The 17,676-nt window shown below is 45.8% G+C and overlaps 1 protein-coding gene across 10 annotated transcripts in view; it reads right to left on the bottom strand.

The window, feature by feature from the left end:
* WDFY3 (WD repeat and FYVE domain containing 3) overlaps positions 1-17,676 on the bottom strand; it is a 1,391,721-nt gene that overhangs the window by 358,947 nt on the left and 1,015,098 nt on the right. For all 10 annotated transcript variants that reach the window (XM_085636566.1, XM_085636564.1, XM_085636563.1 and 7 more), the window contains one exon: positions 16,217-16,380. In XM_085636566.1, coding sequence (XP_085492692.1) covers positions 16,217-16,380 — 164 coding nt within the window. The remainder of the gene's footprint in view (positions 1-16,216; positions 16,381-17,676) is intronic.

Below are 17,676 nucleotides of genomic sequence, written 5' to 3'. Positions count from 1 at the left end.
ATTGTTGCATGCTCCCCTAAAAATGGTCTGTATCTGAAGATCACATGTGGGTCATTAATATCTTAAAAATGCTAAACAATGTTTTGCTTGCTCACGAAGAGGACCCATTGAATTATAAGACTATCCGAAGAATAGACAACATGAAATTAAAATCTCCATAGAGTGCTGTAGAAATAGGGGTGCTCTGTTGCCATATGAATATGGCGTCAGAGTATGGAGAATATTCCAAACCTTGTTTATGAATTTACCGTAAAGACAAGGGAGACCAAGTCATCCTGTGAACACACAAGATGGGACTCCTCTATAACCCGATGAAAAAATGATCCATAGACTGGCCATTTGGAAATCACCTTAGTTTAAATTCTAACACCAGAATCGTGTAGCTAAGTGAGGACCAGAGTATAGATGAGAAAAGAACTACATTCCCCTGATACAAGCTGGACGGGATAGTGTTGAGCCAATGGGATTCACCCATCACAGCATTCAGTCCCACAACCGAGTAATTCCACAAACGACTAATTAACCATGGCCGCGTGGAGTGACATCAGGGATAAGGAAAATTAGGCAAACCTGCAATTATACAAACTGGGACCTCTGGACAATTTAGCCAAACAAGTGATGTATATATAGTTGCTGTCAGGCCATTCTGCTGCAAGTTTTTACATTCAAAGCATATAAACCAAGTAAACTAGATGAAAACTACATTTCCCAGACACCAACTCAGCTTCAACCATTATAGAGAGTCAGTCTCAAAACCAATCAATGACACAGTAGGGGCAAGCTGGGATAAAGAGATTTTTTTTCTACGTCCCCTCCTGTCTCAAACACATGCGAATGGATCTACGAATGGCCCACGGCAGGACCTGCATACACGAGATATGTTGAGTGTCTGCTCAAGAACACCCAGCCATATACCAAAGTTGTAAACTTTAATTTCTGGCAAATATGCATTTACCTGCGTCGAAATGTCAGTTTCACATTTCGGCCTACACGTGTTCACCAGAATCAGGTGCATGCTTTCACAGAGAGTGATACGTGGGGATATTTGACAAATGCTCTGTGTTAAAAGACTAGCGCCGGAGCCCTCTGTTTAGCACATGGCCACCATGCTGTAACAAGCTGGAAGAGTTCTATGCATATTAATCAGTTTATTCACATTGAAGCACCATCAGCTTAAGAACCTCCCAAGTTAAGATTTGTGTATTTTAACAACTTGCATGCAAACACACTTTTAAATGTACGTTACGTAATAGAGCACTGGGGAACCTCCATGCTTTTGCATGATGCGTCACCGAAGTAAGTTCGATCCAGCTCGATTCCACTCATCTTACTTACTGGATGTCTTTAAATCTCAGACACACCCCATGGTCTTGGCCTTCTGACTGCATGAGGTTTACCTCAAGCAGGCAGGATGCTCACTGATCGCAGATGCATGTATAGCAGCACTGGTGATACATGTGAGGCTTGAGATACAGTCAAAATGAATCCTTGCATTCCTAACCAATCCCTTTCATAGGACAAGAATGCCTACATGAAAAAACCTTATTCCAGATCTAACAAATATGCACCATCTCAAATATCAACAGGTATGATCCATTCCCAACCACTGCCATCACCTTCGTTAAGACTTGAGGTGCTGATGTTAAGGTAAAAAAGGACCATTGGTAGTGCATAGAACCCACCACAAAGCTCAAGTACGTCTAATGGGACAGCATGACTGGAATGTGGTAGTATGCATCCCACAGATCAAGTGACACCATCCAGTCTCCAGCTTCAAATGCCAATAGCATGAGCAAAGGTTGGTATCTTGAACTTCTCCTTTCTGATTAAGAAATTCAGTCCCTAATGTCTAAGATTGGGCGAAGATTGACTTTTCTGGAACAAAGAAATAGCAGAAGTGACAGCCCTGTCACATTTCCTGCTCTGGCACTAAATCCACACCTCCTTTTGCAGGACTGTTGCTATGTCTTGTTCCAGGATAAAAACGTGCTTCAGAGGGGTGGAGGGAGATGGGTGGGTAGCCTGTAGAAAGGGAAGGGTGTAAACTCTTTCTATGATAAGAAGGCCCCACTGGTCTGAAGTAATGGTATTCCAGACCGGAAGACATCCGGCCTTCCCACAGGCCCTGCATGGGTTTAGGGAACCAAATCTAGTCCGGTTTTCCCGGTGGAGTAGGGAAGGAGGAGGAGAAAGAGGCTATCTGGAGGTCTCTCGGACCCTTGCCTCTGCTTCTGTATTGTCTGACCAGTGGGTTTTGTGGTTGCTGGGTTAGGGGCTGAAAGGCAATGCTGCCCACAGAGAAGGACTTTTCCCCCCATGACTTTATTTGATTGGATTTTCTACCCATAGGGACAGGCAGAAAAGTGCTGGCTGACTGTCTAGAGGAGCAGGAGGTTTGAATCCACAGACTCTGAGGAATCAGGTGTGTAGACAAGAACGGAGGATCATCCAGGGCACAATGTACAAGTTACTTACCTTTGGTAACGATGTATCTGGTAGAGATGATTCTAGACGCAGATTCCTTAACGTAGAATTATCCCCAGGCGTGAGACTGGATCCGGAAAATTTTGCCACAGCATCTCTGCGCGCCGGGGGCGGCACCACGTGATTCCGCCCTGACGTCGTCCGCGGATGTGACGTCAGAGAGGTCACATAAGTCCCACCCTGGCATGCTGACTTCAGTTTTCGTCGGAGAACTTTTCCGCGCCACAACGCGGAGCCATCACAAACAAAACTGTGAGAGTATGGAAACAGTGTGCAAAAAAGCAGTGAAACAGAAAGGGAAAAGGCAAATGGTGATGACCAGCACCAGTAGGGACAGTGCCAGGCACTGCGTCACTGAAAGTCATGGAAGGGAAAGAGCAGAGCACCTCACTGAGAAGCAACCCTGCAAGCGAAGGCAATATCCCCCCTGGAGGCAGAAAACAACATGTGAAAAATGTCACGGCAGGCCACAAAGTCTGCAGCCACAACCATAACAGTGAAGGGCAACAAGTCCGGAACAGAGGAGGAATGACATATTACCCCAAGACAGCACCATCGAGGAGTGTCGTAGCCCCTGTAAAGAGCAAAGAGCATGAGTAGGCCCAACACCGGAATAACCAAAGTGTAGAGAGAAGGACTTACACATGAACCTACCTTCCGGTCACCAGAAAGGAAGGAGGGAACAAATAAACAGAACGAAACACCACGCCAGGGAGGTAGCGAAAGAGGGCACTTCACAGAATACAAAGCCACCCGGAGGAAGGCAAGTGCAAAAGACCGAGCTGAAGGTCCTCGCAGAACAGGGAGGAAGGGCGGGCCGTGAAGGAATCTGTGGCTAGAATCGTCTCTACCAAATACATCGTTACCGAAGGTAAGCAACTTGTACATCTGATTGAGACTACTAGCCGCAGATTCCTTAACGTAGAATAGATACCCTAGCCATCCCCAGAGGGGAGGAGGGTCTGCGAGAGAACCTTCACCAGCGTGTAAGAACAAAGGGCCCCAACAGGGGATGTGTCAGCGTGGAAACCACAGGGTCCCAACAGGAGATGTTGCAGGGGGACAGGAAGGACAGCCCAGCCCCCACCAAGCAGAAGTAATCAAGAACAAGGAGAAGGGAAGGCCAGGATACCACAAGCCGACCCGAGGGGCAAAGGGCATCCACCAGAAAACCCGGAGGGACAGACAGCACCAACAGAGTACCAAGGAAAAAAAGAACCACCCGCAATATCCAACAAGAGATGGAAACGGAGGCCGAGCCCGCCGCAGAAGAACTGTCACTTCCCGGCATGCCAGCAGAGGACCGCGCGATGTTTAGGCCATGTGCGCGCACCCAAAGGCAAGCGCATAGGGCTTGGACTACATCTCCCATAACACCTGGGAGAAGACGTGAGAATGAGACCTACATAAGCCCCGCCTCCCAGCATCCAGGTGCTTGCCAACTGCAATCTCACACGGACCCTGAGGAGAACGCCGTCCGTCTCTCCTCGTTTTCATCACCGCGCATCTCGCTTCGCTCAGTGGCCGCGGAGCCGTGGGGGTGAGAAGCGCTCGTAGCACCGGGGATCTTGCACCCGACCACGACGTCGGAAACGCGGGGCCCCGCCCCTGGTGTCTCAGCGCTCCTACGAGGAGCAACGCCGGCAGCTCAGTCAGCCGGGAACAAGCCTCACAGCGCCCCGTCAGAGGGGAATTCTTTTGTTTGGATAGTTTCTACTTGAACCTCCATGGGCAGCAAGGCAGGGACTCCCTATAGGAAGCCGCCTCACAACCCGGGAGTTTAGCGGTGCAGACCAGGACGCATTTGGATCTTCTTTTGTTTCCCAGCAAGGGCTTCTTCCTTTCCTGGGTATCACATGAGAGGGGCCGTCTGGGGCTCCAGGAACGGACCCTCCTCGCTGCTAGGAGCTTCTGCTGACGATACCGCTTGGAGCCGTTTAAAAGGCTCGGAGAGCGCACCCCGACCTGCTCGTCTACGCGCTTTGAGCCGTTGGAAAGGCTCGGAGAGCGACGTGAACCCACACCGATAACAGGCGACTGCCAGAGACGGAAGGGGGAACCATACTCGACATTCCTTGGAGCTGCTCACTGGCTGGACAACGCCCTTGGGTCATGTGAGTTTTTGCTCTTGTTTGTGACATTGTGCATCCTCTCCTGTTTCCTGTGCTAGCGTCACGTACCTTTCCTACATCGCTCTGCTCTTCTCTTCCAGGGACTATGAGGGATGCGCTACTGGAGTGAGGTTCAACTCCAGACGCCATCATCCGAGGGTTCCGCCTATACCTCCTTACCCTGGGTTCCTATCTCTACATGGTCCCCAAACAAAACAGGGGAACACCTCTTAGGGAAACCCGCAGCAGAGGTCAAGAACATAAAAGACCATTGGGCAGCACCACAGGTGGCTTACCAATCAGCCGAAAAATACACAGATGGTCCAAACTGAGGACCAATACGGCTGCACCAACAGCCAAAAAACACACTCCCCAAAAACTGAAGGGCTGAACCAGCAGCCAAAAGCACAGAGGGGCCAACTTAAGGACCCTGAAGGCATCCCAAGCCATACACAGCACACACACGGGCCAACCAAAACACTAGGCCCAAAGAGAAAGGTGGGATAACGCCTCCATAAGCACCGAAGGACCGACAGCGGAAGCTTACGGAGGGGAGGAGGACGGAGCCCCGCAAGGAGTTGTTGAATGGCAGAGTCCGCGTGGGTGTTAAATAAAAGAACCCCATCAAAGGGCAGGTCAACAAGACGCTCCTGAATATTTGCCGGAAAGACGCTATTCCGCAGCCAAGCATGGCGGCGGAGGGCCACAGAACTCGCCATAGCGCGGGTGAGAGAATCAGAAACATCCAAGGCCGAACGGAGAATAAAGGCAGCCAACTCCCGACCATCCAGCACATGGCGCACATCCCGAGCCCCGCTGGAGGAAGAAACGGCCAGCCCCTGTAGGATGGAAGACCCATGGACAAGTGAGGGGCCTGAGGGGTCTCCGGAAAAGGAGGAGAAGCCTGTGGGGCAATCGACAGCGAGGTGCGAGAGAGCGGGTCCGGGGGTTGTGGTCGCGGAGATGGCGTAGAACCCGCCCTGGAAGACACCAGGGAAAAAGCAACGATAAGGCGCCCAGTCTCCGGTGAAGAGGAGACAAGGAGTTGACAAACCTCCAGAGAGGAAGGGACCTCCGGGGAAGAGTCGATGATTCGACGTCGGGACGGCGCTGTGGAGTCCGCCATAGGCACCGTCGTGACCTCTATCTGCGCCGAAGCGTCCACCAGGGGTGCCGAGTCGACCTCCACCACCACATGCCGGTGGATAGGGTGGCAACGGCCGAGGGCACATGGCCCCAGAGGGACCTGCGCCCTCTGCAGGAGGAGGACAGGGCGTCAGTGACAAGCTGCAGGACTAACCAGCAGGCGAGAGACGCTCATGGGGCCTCGATGAAGGACAATGCCACAGTCTAAATCGGCAGCTTCTGGCTTCCGAGGTAGGGGACGGATGCTGTGACGAGACCGATCTGGACAAGCGGGCCGAAAGCAATTTCATCCGACGCTCCCGAGGGGACTTCGGCTTAAGATGCTGACAAGCGTCGCAGTCCGTGGAATCATGGTGCTCGCCCAAACACCACATTCAAATAGGGTGAGGGTCCGTCGCCGACATCTGACGCATACACGAAGTACACTTCTTGAAACCCAATGGCATTGCACACTGTTCCCAATGCAAAGGCGTTAAAAGAAGGCCTGAAAACAGGTCAAGGGAACTCACTCCGGATCCGCGTTGCACGCGGAAAAGAAGGAAACTGACGTCAGCGCGCCGGGGTGGGACTTATGTGACCTCGCTGACTTCACGTCCGCGGATGATGTCAGGGCGGAATCACGTGGTGCCGCCCCCAGCGCGCAGAGATGCTGTGGAAATTTTGTCCAGATCCAGTCTCACGCCTGGGGATAATTCTACGTTAAGGAATCTGCGGCTAGTAGTCTCCATCAGATAGTATCTTCTTACCACCAGCTTGTTGACCGCCATGGCATTAGTAGTCTTCTTCCAAGGTGCCGTAGCCGGGTCGAACAAGGCTTCAAAAAAGGGTAATAGAAGCATTGCAGATGGTGCTGCTGGAAGAAGGACTTCAGTAAGAACTTTTGCCTTCATTTCTGCTGTTGGGAGCTACATATTCAGGCCCTCTCTTCACCACTGAATGGAAGGACATCACATCTGGAGTAGGGTGTCCTGTTGGAAACACCATTTCAGTTTCTGAACACTAAACATTTTTCTGGCCCATATTGAACTGCAGGTAATACCTGTGAGACTGCAGGACGGGGATGTAAAAATAGGCATCCTGCAGGTCCATTACCACCATCCAGTCCACTGGATCCTGGGCAGATAGAACTTGGCCGAACGTGAACATCCTGAATTTGTCCTTTTTTACGAACAAATTGAGAGGATGAAGGTCCAAAATAGGACAGAAGACTCCTTCCTTTATCAGCACCAGGAAATAACAGGAGTAAAATCCAGTACATATTTCTGATACCAAATCCCTCTCTATGGCTCCCTTGTCTACAACAACATTGATCTCTATCACCAAATAGACAAATAGTCTTCCGACAGCCAATCTCATTTAGGAAGAATGTGTGGCAGGTCTGAAAGGAATGATAGGGCATACCCTTGCTGGACTATTTCAAGTACCCACCTGTCGGATGATACGCGCGGACACCGGCGGAAGTAATACCTTATCCTGCTTCCAACAAGAGGGCAAGCTACAGTGGTTTGGTGGTAGTAGCAGGGAGTTCGGGGACTGAGCAGGTAATTGCCCCTGAAGGTATGTACTGTGTTGACCAATTCTCTGACCGTGGCCTCAAAAGGACTAGGTTTTTTGCTATGGAGGTGGACCTTAGTGTTGTCTTTGCACCAAGCTCCTACTAAAGCCTTGAAAGTGGTGAAAATGTTGTAGATCTTGCTTCACAGGCACAGACAAACTGAGTGAGCACACTGTGGCCCTGTTTTCCTTGGAGCGCTCCAGGGAAAAGTCTGCCTTGTCTCAGTAGGGATGGGTACTATCAAATGGCATGTCCATTAGTTATCAGACTGACTCAATTGTGTTTTTTAAATATACTTTGCGCCGTGCACTCACCGATTCAGCAGCACATAATCCCCGGTTCACCACCGATTATTCGGTTTGAGTGGAGGGATCACGTGCAACAGGAAGGGCCCGGCACTTCCGGTTAGCCATCCAATCAGCTGCTGGCAAAACAGACTCAAAGCCAGATGCAAAGCGCAACGCACGCAGCAGGCGTGCCACTGGCGCGCCAAAGGCAAGCCCGTCTGCGCCAGTCCGCGCCTGGACCGTGCCAAGGGCCCCCCCCCCCCGACCCACGTAAGCCAGCTCGGCTACCTACCTCTCAAATCTACACTAGGAGACAGCTACTAAATATCAGGACCATTTCTAAGGAGTCACAAGCATGTCCTTGCTGTGCTACTATACCACCTCATGTTTTAACGCCATGCAACAACTTCACACCCAGCTCCAGTAAACCGCCCTCCACCTTTATAGGTCTCTCTACTATTCCAATAAAAAAATCACACTGTCACAGCCGCACTCATCAATGTTCGTTCTTTACCTAAGCACAAATATGAAATACTCGCTTTTCTTGAGAACCACAATCTTGATCTTTTATTTCTTACTGACACTTGGGCTGACCCATCATCAGGGCCTGACTTTGCCGTTGTAACTCCAAATGATTTCTCTGTTAAAAGACTGGACAGAAATAACAAAAGAGGCGGAGGTCTAGCTCTTATTCACCGTGATAATTACAATGTCAAAATAGATCCTATTCCCATCAAAGGCTGCGACGCTTTCTCTTTTTCCATATCACTCACCAAATCACATACATTTAAAGGTATATTATTATATCGCCCTCCCGGATCTCGGACAGACTTTCTCTCTTCTCTACCCTCCCTTGCAGAGCCTTCTGCAGGAGAAGCCAAGTTCACCATTCTAGGTGACTTCAACTTTCACCTAGAATCCAATAACGATGAAAACACATCTGCTCTACTTTCTGAACTTGACTCCATAGAACTCTCTCAACTCATAAACAAACCGACTCACATAGCTGGCCATACTCTCGACGGATTATTTACCAACAATAAACACATTTCATTAGGAAATATCCTCCCTTTAACATGGACCGACCATTCCGCAATCCTTTTTAACATTAACACGGAACATAACTTACACAATCAGATCACTATCCCCTCGCCCGCCAACTTTAAAGCTTGGAACAGCATTCTCCCCGAAAATATAAAAACACATCTGAAAGCTACTCATCAAGACCTCCCAGACAATCCTGAACACGCAGCTATGCGTTACACACAATGGCTTCGCTTAGCATTCGACACACTTGTCCCAATAAAAAATACTTCCAAAAACAGAAAAACTCCATCTGCCCCCTGGTTTTCAGAGAAACTAAGACTAGAAAGGCAGAAATGTCGATATCAGGAGCGTCACTGGCGCCGAAATTACGACAATACAACTAAAACAGGTACAAGGAAGCACTTTCCAATTACAAAAACTTATTAATAACTGAAAAAAGTAAATTTTACATTAATCAAATCGAATCCTCCCAAGACTCCATGAAACAACTATACAAAGTCGTTACCAAACTATCAGGACCAGACACTTCCCCGTCAATAGCACCGACACAAACCCTCTGTGATAATCTTGCCAGCTTTTTTCAAAATAAAGTCATGAATATTTATTTCAATTTCGCTGCACAATCCACTACGTTCAACACTGACTCCTCTTTAGACAATTGTGCAACATCACAAAGTAATAAACAGGACGCCCTTTCCTCCTTCTCAGAATTTAAAAAAATCACAATAGTACAAATAACCGATCTTATTTCCAAGTCCAAATCCGGATCCCCCAATGACCCTTGCCCACCTAACATAATAAAAATCATTCCAGAAATTATAGCTCCAGAATTGGCCAAAATCTGCAACTCTATGTTCGAAACAGGAATATATCCCTCCATCTGGAAAGAAACAGTAATCAGACCTCTTCTCAAAAAACACAACCTTAACCCTTCAGACTGTTGCAATTACAGACCCATAGCAGGTCTCCCTCTTCCCGCTAAAATTATAGAAAAAGTGATGAACACCCAGTTGGCCGACTACATCGAAAACAACAATTGCTTAGATGACACCCAATTTGGATTCAGAAAAGGGCATGGGACAGAGACAGCTCTCATTAAAACAGTCGATGAAATACGAACAACCATGGACAAGGGTGGCACCGCAGTCTTAGTGCTGCTGGATCTCTCAGCAGCATTTGATACGGTGGACCACTCTAAACCTAATCAACCGTATCTCAGCCATAGGGATCAAAGACCGAGCCAAGGCCCTACTAGCTTCCTTTCTGGCCAATCGATCACAACAGGTAAAGTTGGGTAGTTTTCTCTCCCCTCCCTTTTCCCAACCATGTGGTGTCCCTCAAGGTTCCTCATTAAGCCCCACATTGTTCAATCTTTATGTTGCAGACCTTGCCAAAATCATAAAAGCTTACGACTTGCGACTCACGTCCTACGCTGATGACACCCAGATTGTAATAGAAATACACGAGAATGGAAATTCAGTCGCAAATAATTTTAAAAAAGGAATGTCCACTATCAGCACATGGATGACAAATAACTGTCTGAAATTAAACTCCGACAAAACGGAGGTGATGATTTTTGGAAAGCTACACCCCAGTTGGTCTACCTCTTGGTGGCCGGAAGAACTAGCCCCCCCCCACCCCCCCCCCCGGTTCCAGTCACTAAGGTTAGAAACCTTGGAATCTTATTTGATGATAAGTTATCATTCATGTCACACGCCAATGATGTCACCTCTTCCTCATTCTACACTATCAGAATGATAAAGAAGCTCCTACCATTTCTTCCTCCTAGCGCAGGTAAAACTCTCATTAGTACCCTTGTCATGACTAAAATAGACTACTGTAATGGTCTACTTATCAATGCACAAGAAAAAGTCCTGCAAAAATTGCAAATGGTACAGAATGCCGCAGCTAGGATCCTCTCAGGCACTCCCAAATTTAAACCCATCTCAGGAGTCATACGACAGCTTCATTGGCTACCCATCAAAAGCAGGACTAAATTTAAGGCATTGTGTATAGCCTATAAAGCAATTCACAACTCAGGTCCCGAATTCCTTAAGAAAAGCTTTTGCCTTTACAGACCTAACAGGACCTTGCGATCTAGCTTTGATCAGCTGCTAATGGTTCCTAGAACCAAGAAAGTCACGTGGGGTGACAGAAGATTTATTGTGGCTACATCCAAACTCTGGAACAAACTTCCGCTACACATCAAAAGTTCCCCCACATTGTTATCTTTCCGGAAGAATATAAAAACATGGCTATTTCAATAAACACATCCCTCCTCTCCTTTCTGTCCGTTTAAGCTAGTCCTATAGCGCCGAGACACCTCCGGGTATTTGCGCGCTCAATAAATTGCTTAAATAAAATAAATTAGTGACACCTGAACATCACTTAAGAAGCCGATGGATTTCATCCACATTTGGTGCCGAAGTACCGCACTGGTACAGACTGGTCTGCAAAAAGAGTTGGTAGAACCTGCTACAGAGTCAAGAGGAGCAGACAGCTTGGGGATGGATCCACTGACTGTAGCCCACCTGGAGGCCTCCTCTGATTCTTGGCGACCAAAGGCACAGAAGAGGAAGCTGATAGGGTGCCAAAGATGCTCAAGACTGTTTCCCCAAAGGCTTCAATTTCTTGCGCCTTCGCCGATTAACCCGGAAATTCTGGTGGCTCAGTAGGAGACCAGGACTGAGGTCGGGATGCACCTTGACATCCAATGTAACTTCTCCTGACAAGAGTAGCAGAATAAAGGATAGTCACACTTTGACTCCTTATGCTTCCTTTTTGATTAGGACTTAAGTGACTACTTGGTATGTGAAGAGGACCTTTGACAGAAATGTACTTGAGAATGAGAATGGGCCTTCGACTACAACTGGGACCAGTGACTGCGCACCTTTCAGCAGTTATCAACAATGCAGAGCTTGGTTTTGCGGTCCCGAATCGTCTTGGGATTCATCTGGGCGATGTCCCCACAAGATCTGCAATCATGCAAAGACCATAGAGTTCAGATGCAGGGATCTGTCACATTTGTCGGCTTGTGACACTCCCTATAAGGATTATTCCATGTAGCTTTCAGAGGTGGTCTGATATCCTGCACTCTGTAGAGAAAACTGTGACAAAAAACTTCTAAACAAGACAATTAAAAATTGTGCGAGTGAGATCCAGAAGGCGCAGAAAGAAAGGAACTAAAATTACCTCAATTTGGCATTGAATATCTGATGCAGTTGTCCTGAGTCTTGCAGCCAGACAGTGCCTCAAAATTCGGTCAAGCAAAGACTTTGCAGCACCACCTTCACCAGTTACTAACACATGTCAGAATCAAAGTTCAGGCTATGTGTATGGTTCACAAGTCAGTAAATCCCTCTGCACCAAATTACCTAAAAAAGCAACTTGTTTTTTGTCAGACCATCTATAATACCAGGTCTCCTAGCCTCCACAGACACAACATTATTTGTGGTGAGAATTTGTAGACTTAATCCCTACCCTACTGAGCTAAGTCCCCCTCACAGGGCTACACTTAACTAGGAATTCACAGTTTATGAAAAAAAGCTTAAAACTTTGGTTTTTTTTGTCATTTTTGCGTCTACAGCCCTCTTCTCCCCAGTGTCATGAAACTCTAGTAGGTAACTGCAAGCTTTAGAAATATCAAATAATATAAAATAGCGACGAAACCCATAAACCTAATGAAAAATGGAGGGGAATCAAAAATGGGACACACTCAGAAGATTAAAATGTGTCTTCAAGAGAACTACTTAACAAACCTAAACCAGTGACATCCATATGACTCAACTGTCACCTCCTTAGAACACTCCATTCTTAGGAAATTGAGCAGCGCAACATCTGCTCTGTAGATGACAGAAACAAGAGCTAATCACCTGTCTCCTGATAAGCCTTCCAAGAACGCAGCAAATGGTTCTGACTTACTGGCACAGACAATCTAGAGGCTGAGGCTACCTAAGGAGCATAAAAGGTGCTATCTGGCATAAACAGAGCTGTTCTCCTCCTCACTTCAGGCAAATCAAGAGTTTTCTAGGTCTTCTTGCACTGCCGAAGAGACGCATGAAGAACCAGAAGGAATAGTGATGTGTAGGCTTCATAAGGATGTGGTCGATAAGACAGAATAATGGCTAAAACCATCATTAAAGGGCAACATAATGCTCCTTGTTAGAGGCATCCAACATTACAGCCTCCACTGCTGTTACTGTTCTGACATTCAGGACTAGAGAATTCGCTTGAACTGACCCAGAAAGCCTGGACCAAAATAATGTAGAAGCCCGCAAAATCTAGGAAAGTGAATTCCTGCCACATTTAACCTCTTCTTTGATTGGCTGCTGCATAGCCATTACTATCCACAGCAGTAGAAGAACGAGGGTTGTCTGAATTTTCACGAAGAGGCTACAATACTGTGCACATTCTTACTTTTTAATTTTTTCGTACATCTCTCATGCTTCAACCCTACATCCTTCAAAGCAACAAAAGACCCTGATTCTGTAAACGAGACTTCTGTACAAGAGAATCATACTGCAACTGTGTCAGGGCTGCCAACAGTGCTAGCTGACTATGGTAGTTCAATGTGAAGATTAGTTTCACCTGTAGTGTCCAGCTAGTTTCTGGTCTGATGAGTAAGGGTTGCCAGAATGTGGCTCATGTTTTGGTTTCTGAAGGTGCTTCAGCTATGGCCAGCTACCAGAATCCAAAGAGTCTGGTTCGCTCCCCACTGTAGTCACACGAAAAGAGACAGAGAGCAAATATTCCATTTAAGAAGTAAAGTCTTTTTCATATTCTCAGTACTGCCTTTATCCATTTGGTGACCAGCATGATCCACATGTGATAACCTTTTTCTTCAGGCAGCATAGTTGAAGTCAGGTATGTCTCAACTTCAAGCCATACAGATGTCTGTCACTTCACCCCTGCATTACCCAAGGACCGCAAAGAACATTGAGACCAGTAAGCCATAATTAAATGGAAAAGCAAATTTCACTTTTTTGTCAAACTATGTTTATCACCTATTCCCTACGGAAGCCAAAATTGAACGAATGTATCACCTCAGAGCCGGAAGAAACCCAGGAAAGGAAAAATACGGAGGGACTGGGAAGAAGCTATCTAACATCAAGTGCCCAACTTCAGCATGGGTAGGACCTCAGCAATAGTCTGTGCACTAGAAATTCAATACCCTCTTCCCCGAATCACTAGCCCAGAGTGCAGGGTAACATTAGCCAAGAGGAAATGCCTGCAACTACGCTTACTCATGCCTTAAATGCCAGATTTGGCAAATGTGTGACTACAGAGAGTTGTCTCCCCAATCTGACCAGGAATACCCACTTACAGTTAGGGTGCTGATGAAATGCCATTAGGTAATTAAAGGTATGAGACATTAGACCTCAAGATCGCTGCATAGAATGAATGCATACATAGGCAGGGAATGTGGGAGACCTGAAGAAGACCAATGACCCACACAGACTTTTCTTACATGGCCTGAACATGTTGGCATAAAAAGCATGGCTAGATGAGTCATTGAATCATCGTAGACCTGACATTTTTAATCAAAGGGTACCCAACAATAAAGGAAATTACTCCAGTTTACTTTTAGGTGTTTTAATCATTTATCTGGATCCCTGCAAATAATCCAGCAAGCATTTATATAAGAACACCGAGCTATAGTTGAGTCCACCGAGGTGGTATTTACCTACGGAGGTGTGGGTAACCAATGATAAAGCATGCCAAAGTTGTGGGTGAGGTGTTTCCCCCAAAATCTTCTGGATTCCTGCAGGTCTACTAGGATAACTTCTCACTTAAACTAGGCATATTTAGTGATTTGTGATAGCAAGAAGGTTATGCTTAGGTTTTTTCCTCTTTCACTATTCCCAGCGTGATTTCAAAGTTATTTGTAGCCAAGATAGATGATGAGACTTAGCGAGGCACAGGTGGTTGTGTCACTAGACTAGGATTTATCTTCATTTTACATGGACTGTGATAATTAAAAGGGAAGGGGTGGTAAAAGTGCACCACACCATTTTATTGCCCCAGCCAATGTCTACTAATCTTCCTTTTGAATACTAAAGCATTCAAACTTTTATTATTTCATGCAGTTAAAGAAAAAGTTGTTTTCCATATTTGAACAATCAACCAACGAAACATCGTACAGACATCCCACAATCCATGGTCACTGCCCATGTATACAATTGTTACATATCAATAAACTAAAGGGTAAAATGAATAGAAAGAAAAATTAATGAGTAAATGTTTTCTAAGCTGAATCAACATCTCACCTCTAAGCATATGCATTGATGGAATGAAAGTAACCCCTCACCTGTCCATACTTTCGTATGCTTCTGGGAACAACCTCTAGCTTTATTCAGTGCCTCCTCTGTCGCTGCACAAATGTCAATGGCCCTGTGCCACTCATCCATGAATGGGGCAGCAGTGTCCCTCAAATCTCTCACTATGTCTATTTTAGCGATTAGCATGCACAGTGCAGTTTTAAAACTAGGATCAGACTTCATAGAGAACAGTATGCTTCCCAGAAAGTAGAAAATATGTTTTTTTTAGCACATGGCAACAGTGATAAAGAGACACCTATTTTTGTTTCAGCTCAATCCAAACTTGTTGTTTCAGCCTGATTAGCCAAGACCTACCCTCCCTTCCCATCCTGAATGTGTGCAACCAAGTCACCACTCCTTTTGATCCTATGTAATATTTAATCAACCTGCACTACATTTGGACTTTTAGAACCAAACATACAGATGTTCTAGTACTGGAATTGATTTTTCACTGCATGTAGTTACTGATACCAGTACATATGTGTCCAATGCTTTCACCTGTGAAAGTAAAGTAGTTTTCTTTACCATCATTATGTTAATGGTGTACATGAATAAATCATCCCACAATCTCACCATGATACAATTAACACTCACCTTTATTAATACATTAATTCAAACCCACCTCTCAGTGTTACAATTCAGTCCATCATAGTACTCCGACGCAGTTTATAGTTATGAAGCTTATTAAAAAACAAACCCGTAGACTAGTGGAAGCCCATGCTAGTTTATTGTGGGTCTCGTATGCTTTGTGTTGATTGTAGCAACTAGCAATTCAACTGTGTAAGAGCAGGAACTGATCTTTGTATTAGGCCACAATTACTGCATCAACAATGATGCTGCTGGACTATGCCTCTTCCTTCAACAACTTGACAGCTGATTTCTACCAAAAAGCAGACATCTTGAATTTGGCAACAAATGAAAGGGAAATTGGAATCTTGATGCAGAACGCTGTGTCAATCATTTCATGCAGGAATGCAGACTACTTTTGTGTTAGGCACAGCAAAAAACGTTTTGCTTGACTATCAATGCTTGCGCTATGCTACTCATGTTACTTTTTGCATATTCCTACTTTCTGCTAACTAAAGCACATAGATGTGGACAAAGTGGTATTTAGTGCTAAAAAAAGTTCGAATACAATATTAAAAAAATGTTACCGATAGTTAATGGCAAATATTAGTTTTAATGTACTTAAAACAAGTCATTCCATTAACTGAGTGGTTGCACATGTGCTCATACAGTTATAATGAACACAATTTTCTATAACCATACCTTTTCTCCTTCCTCTAGCAATCGCAGCAAGGTTGTGCTGTCTGTCTTTTCTTCTTCATCAATGCTGCCTGCTTCTAGCATTTGTTCCTGCAGTTGGTCTTGGCTGTCATCTTCTCCTCCATCCGGTGCAGAGCGTGATCGCCTCAGAGCAGGTTTCACCAAACCTGGAAAAAACACAGGGAAAGAATCATCCATGAAGTACGCGAATAATGACATAATAAAATTCTTTAGTAGAAGGTTCTCCAAACTACAGCTACTTGTAATGCAAAGCAAAGGAAATGTGTATGTGACCTATCTCTTTACTTTTTGTTTGCTCAACTATAAAAATAAGTTCCTATTCAAATCTGTTTTTCATCATGTCTTATTCATACTCTTTCAATAGTCTTCCTCCTTTAGCCCCGCCTACCTCAATAACTTTATAGTAGCTACTTCTGCAATAACACCCTAATTTCTTTGTCTGTAGTGGTGTCTCATCCCTCAGTCACCAAGCACCAGCACTTACTAGGGAATTATTTTTTTATTTTCAGCCATTGTCTTGGGATTGAAAAAATATTACCTAAAACCAAAGAAATAATCATTTGCACCTTTCATAACAATGAATCAGCAACTATGATTTCAAAAGATGCATGTAGGAAAGTGCCCCTTTTTGCATGATTACCCCCTACTTTTTGCCTGACAGCTGATGCAACCTGACTAGATGTGCCCTGGGTCCCTGCCAATCCAGTTCCCAGGGCCTGTGTTTATTCCCAAGACTGTACCTTTGTACCCGCAATTGGCACATCTCTGGCCACAAGTAAGCCCCTTGTTAAAGGTACTGTGGGTGCCAAGGGCACTGGGACCAGTGAAGGCCTCTAAGGGCTGCAGCATCTATTGTGCCACCCTTAGAGGCCCTGTACCTCAACATTCACACCCTGCCATTGCAGGCTGCGTGTTTTGGTGCAGAGAAAAGTGAAGAGTCGACATGGCACACATCCATGTGCGCAATGCCTGCACCCCACTGCCTGAGCCCTAGGTAAGTCACCCCTCTAGCAGGGTGCAATAGCCTTAAGGTAAGGGTACAGTGGCATGAGCCCTGTACACCTAGTGTCTAAGCCCATTCTTAGACATTGTAAGTGTAGTGAAGCCATAAAGAGTATATGGTCCGGGAGTTCGTCGTTACAAACTCCACAGCTCCATAATGGCTTTACTTAAAACTGGGAAGTTTGGTAGCAAACGATTCAGCACAGTAAACCCACACTGATGCCAGTGCTCAATGTTGTATACTGAGGGATTAAGTGTATAATGTTATTTGGGTTAGGTGAATTATGACTTTGACCTATTGGCTTTGATGTGGTCTAATGTCATTCTGCCTGCTGACTTTACCTTGCTTCAAACTTTTCAGTCTGCACAGTGGTGCTTGTAAGTTGTGTGGATGAGAATTATAGGTGCTCCTTTGACATGGACTCATGTCATCTTGCTTT

Source organism: Triturus cristatus, chromosome 2_1 (assembly GCF_964204655.1).
Source record: "Triturus cristatus chromosome 2_1, aTriCri1.1, whole genome shotgun sequence".
In the NCBI taxonomy this organism is placed as follows: Eukaryota; Metazoa; Chordata; class Amphibia; order Caudata; family Salamandridae; genus Triturus; species Triturus cristatus.
Note: the sequence above shows the minus strand (reverse complement) of the source record. Positions and strands in the feature narration are given on the sequence as shown.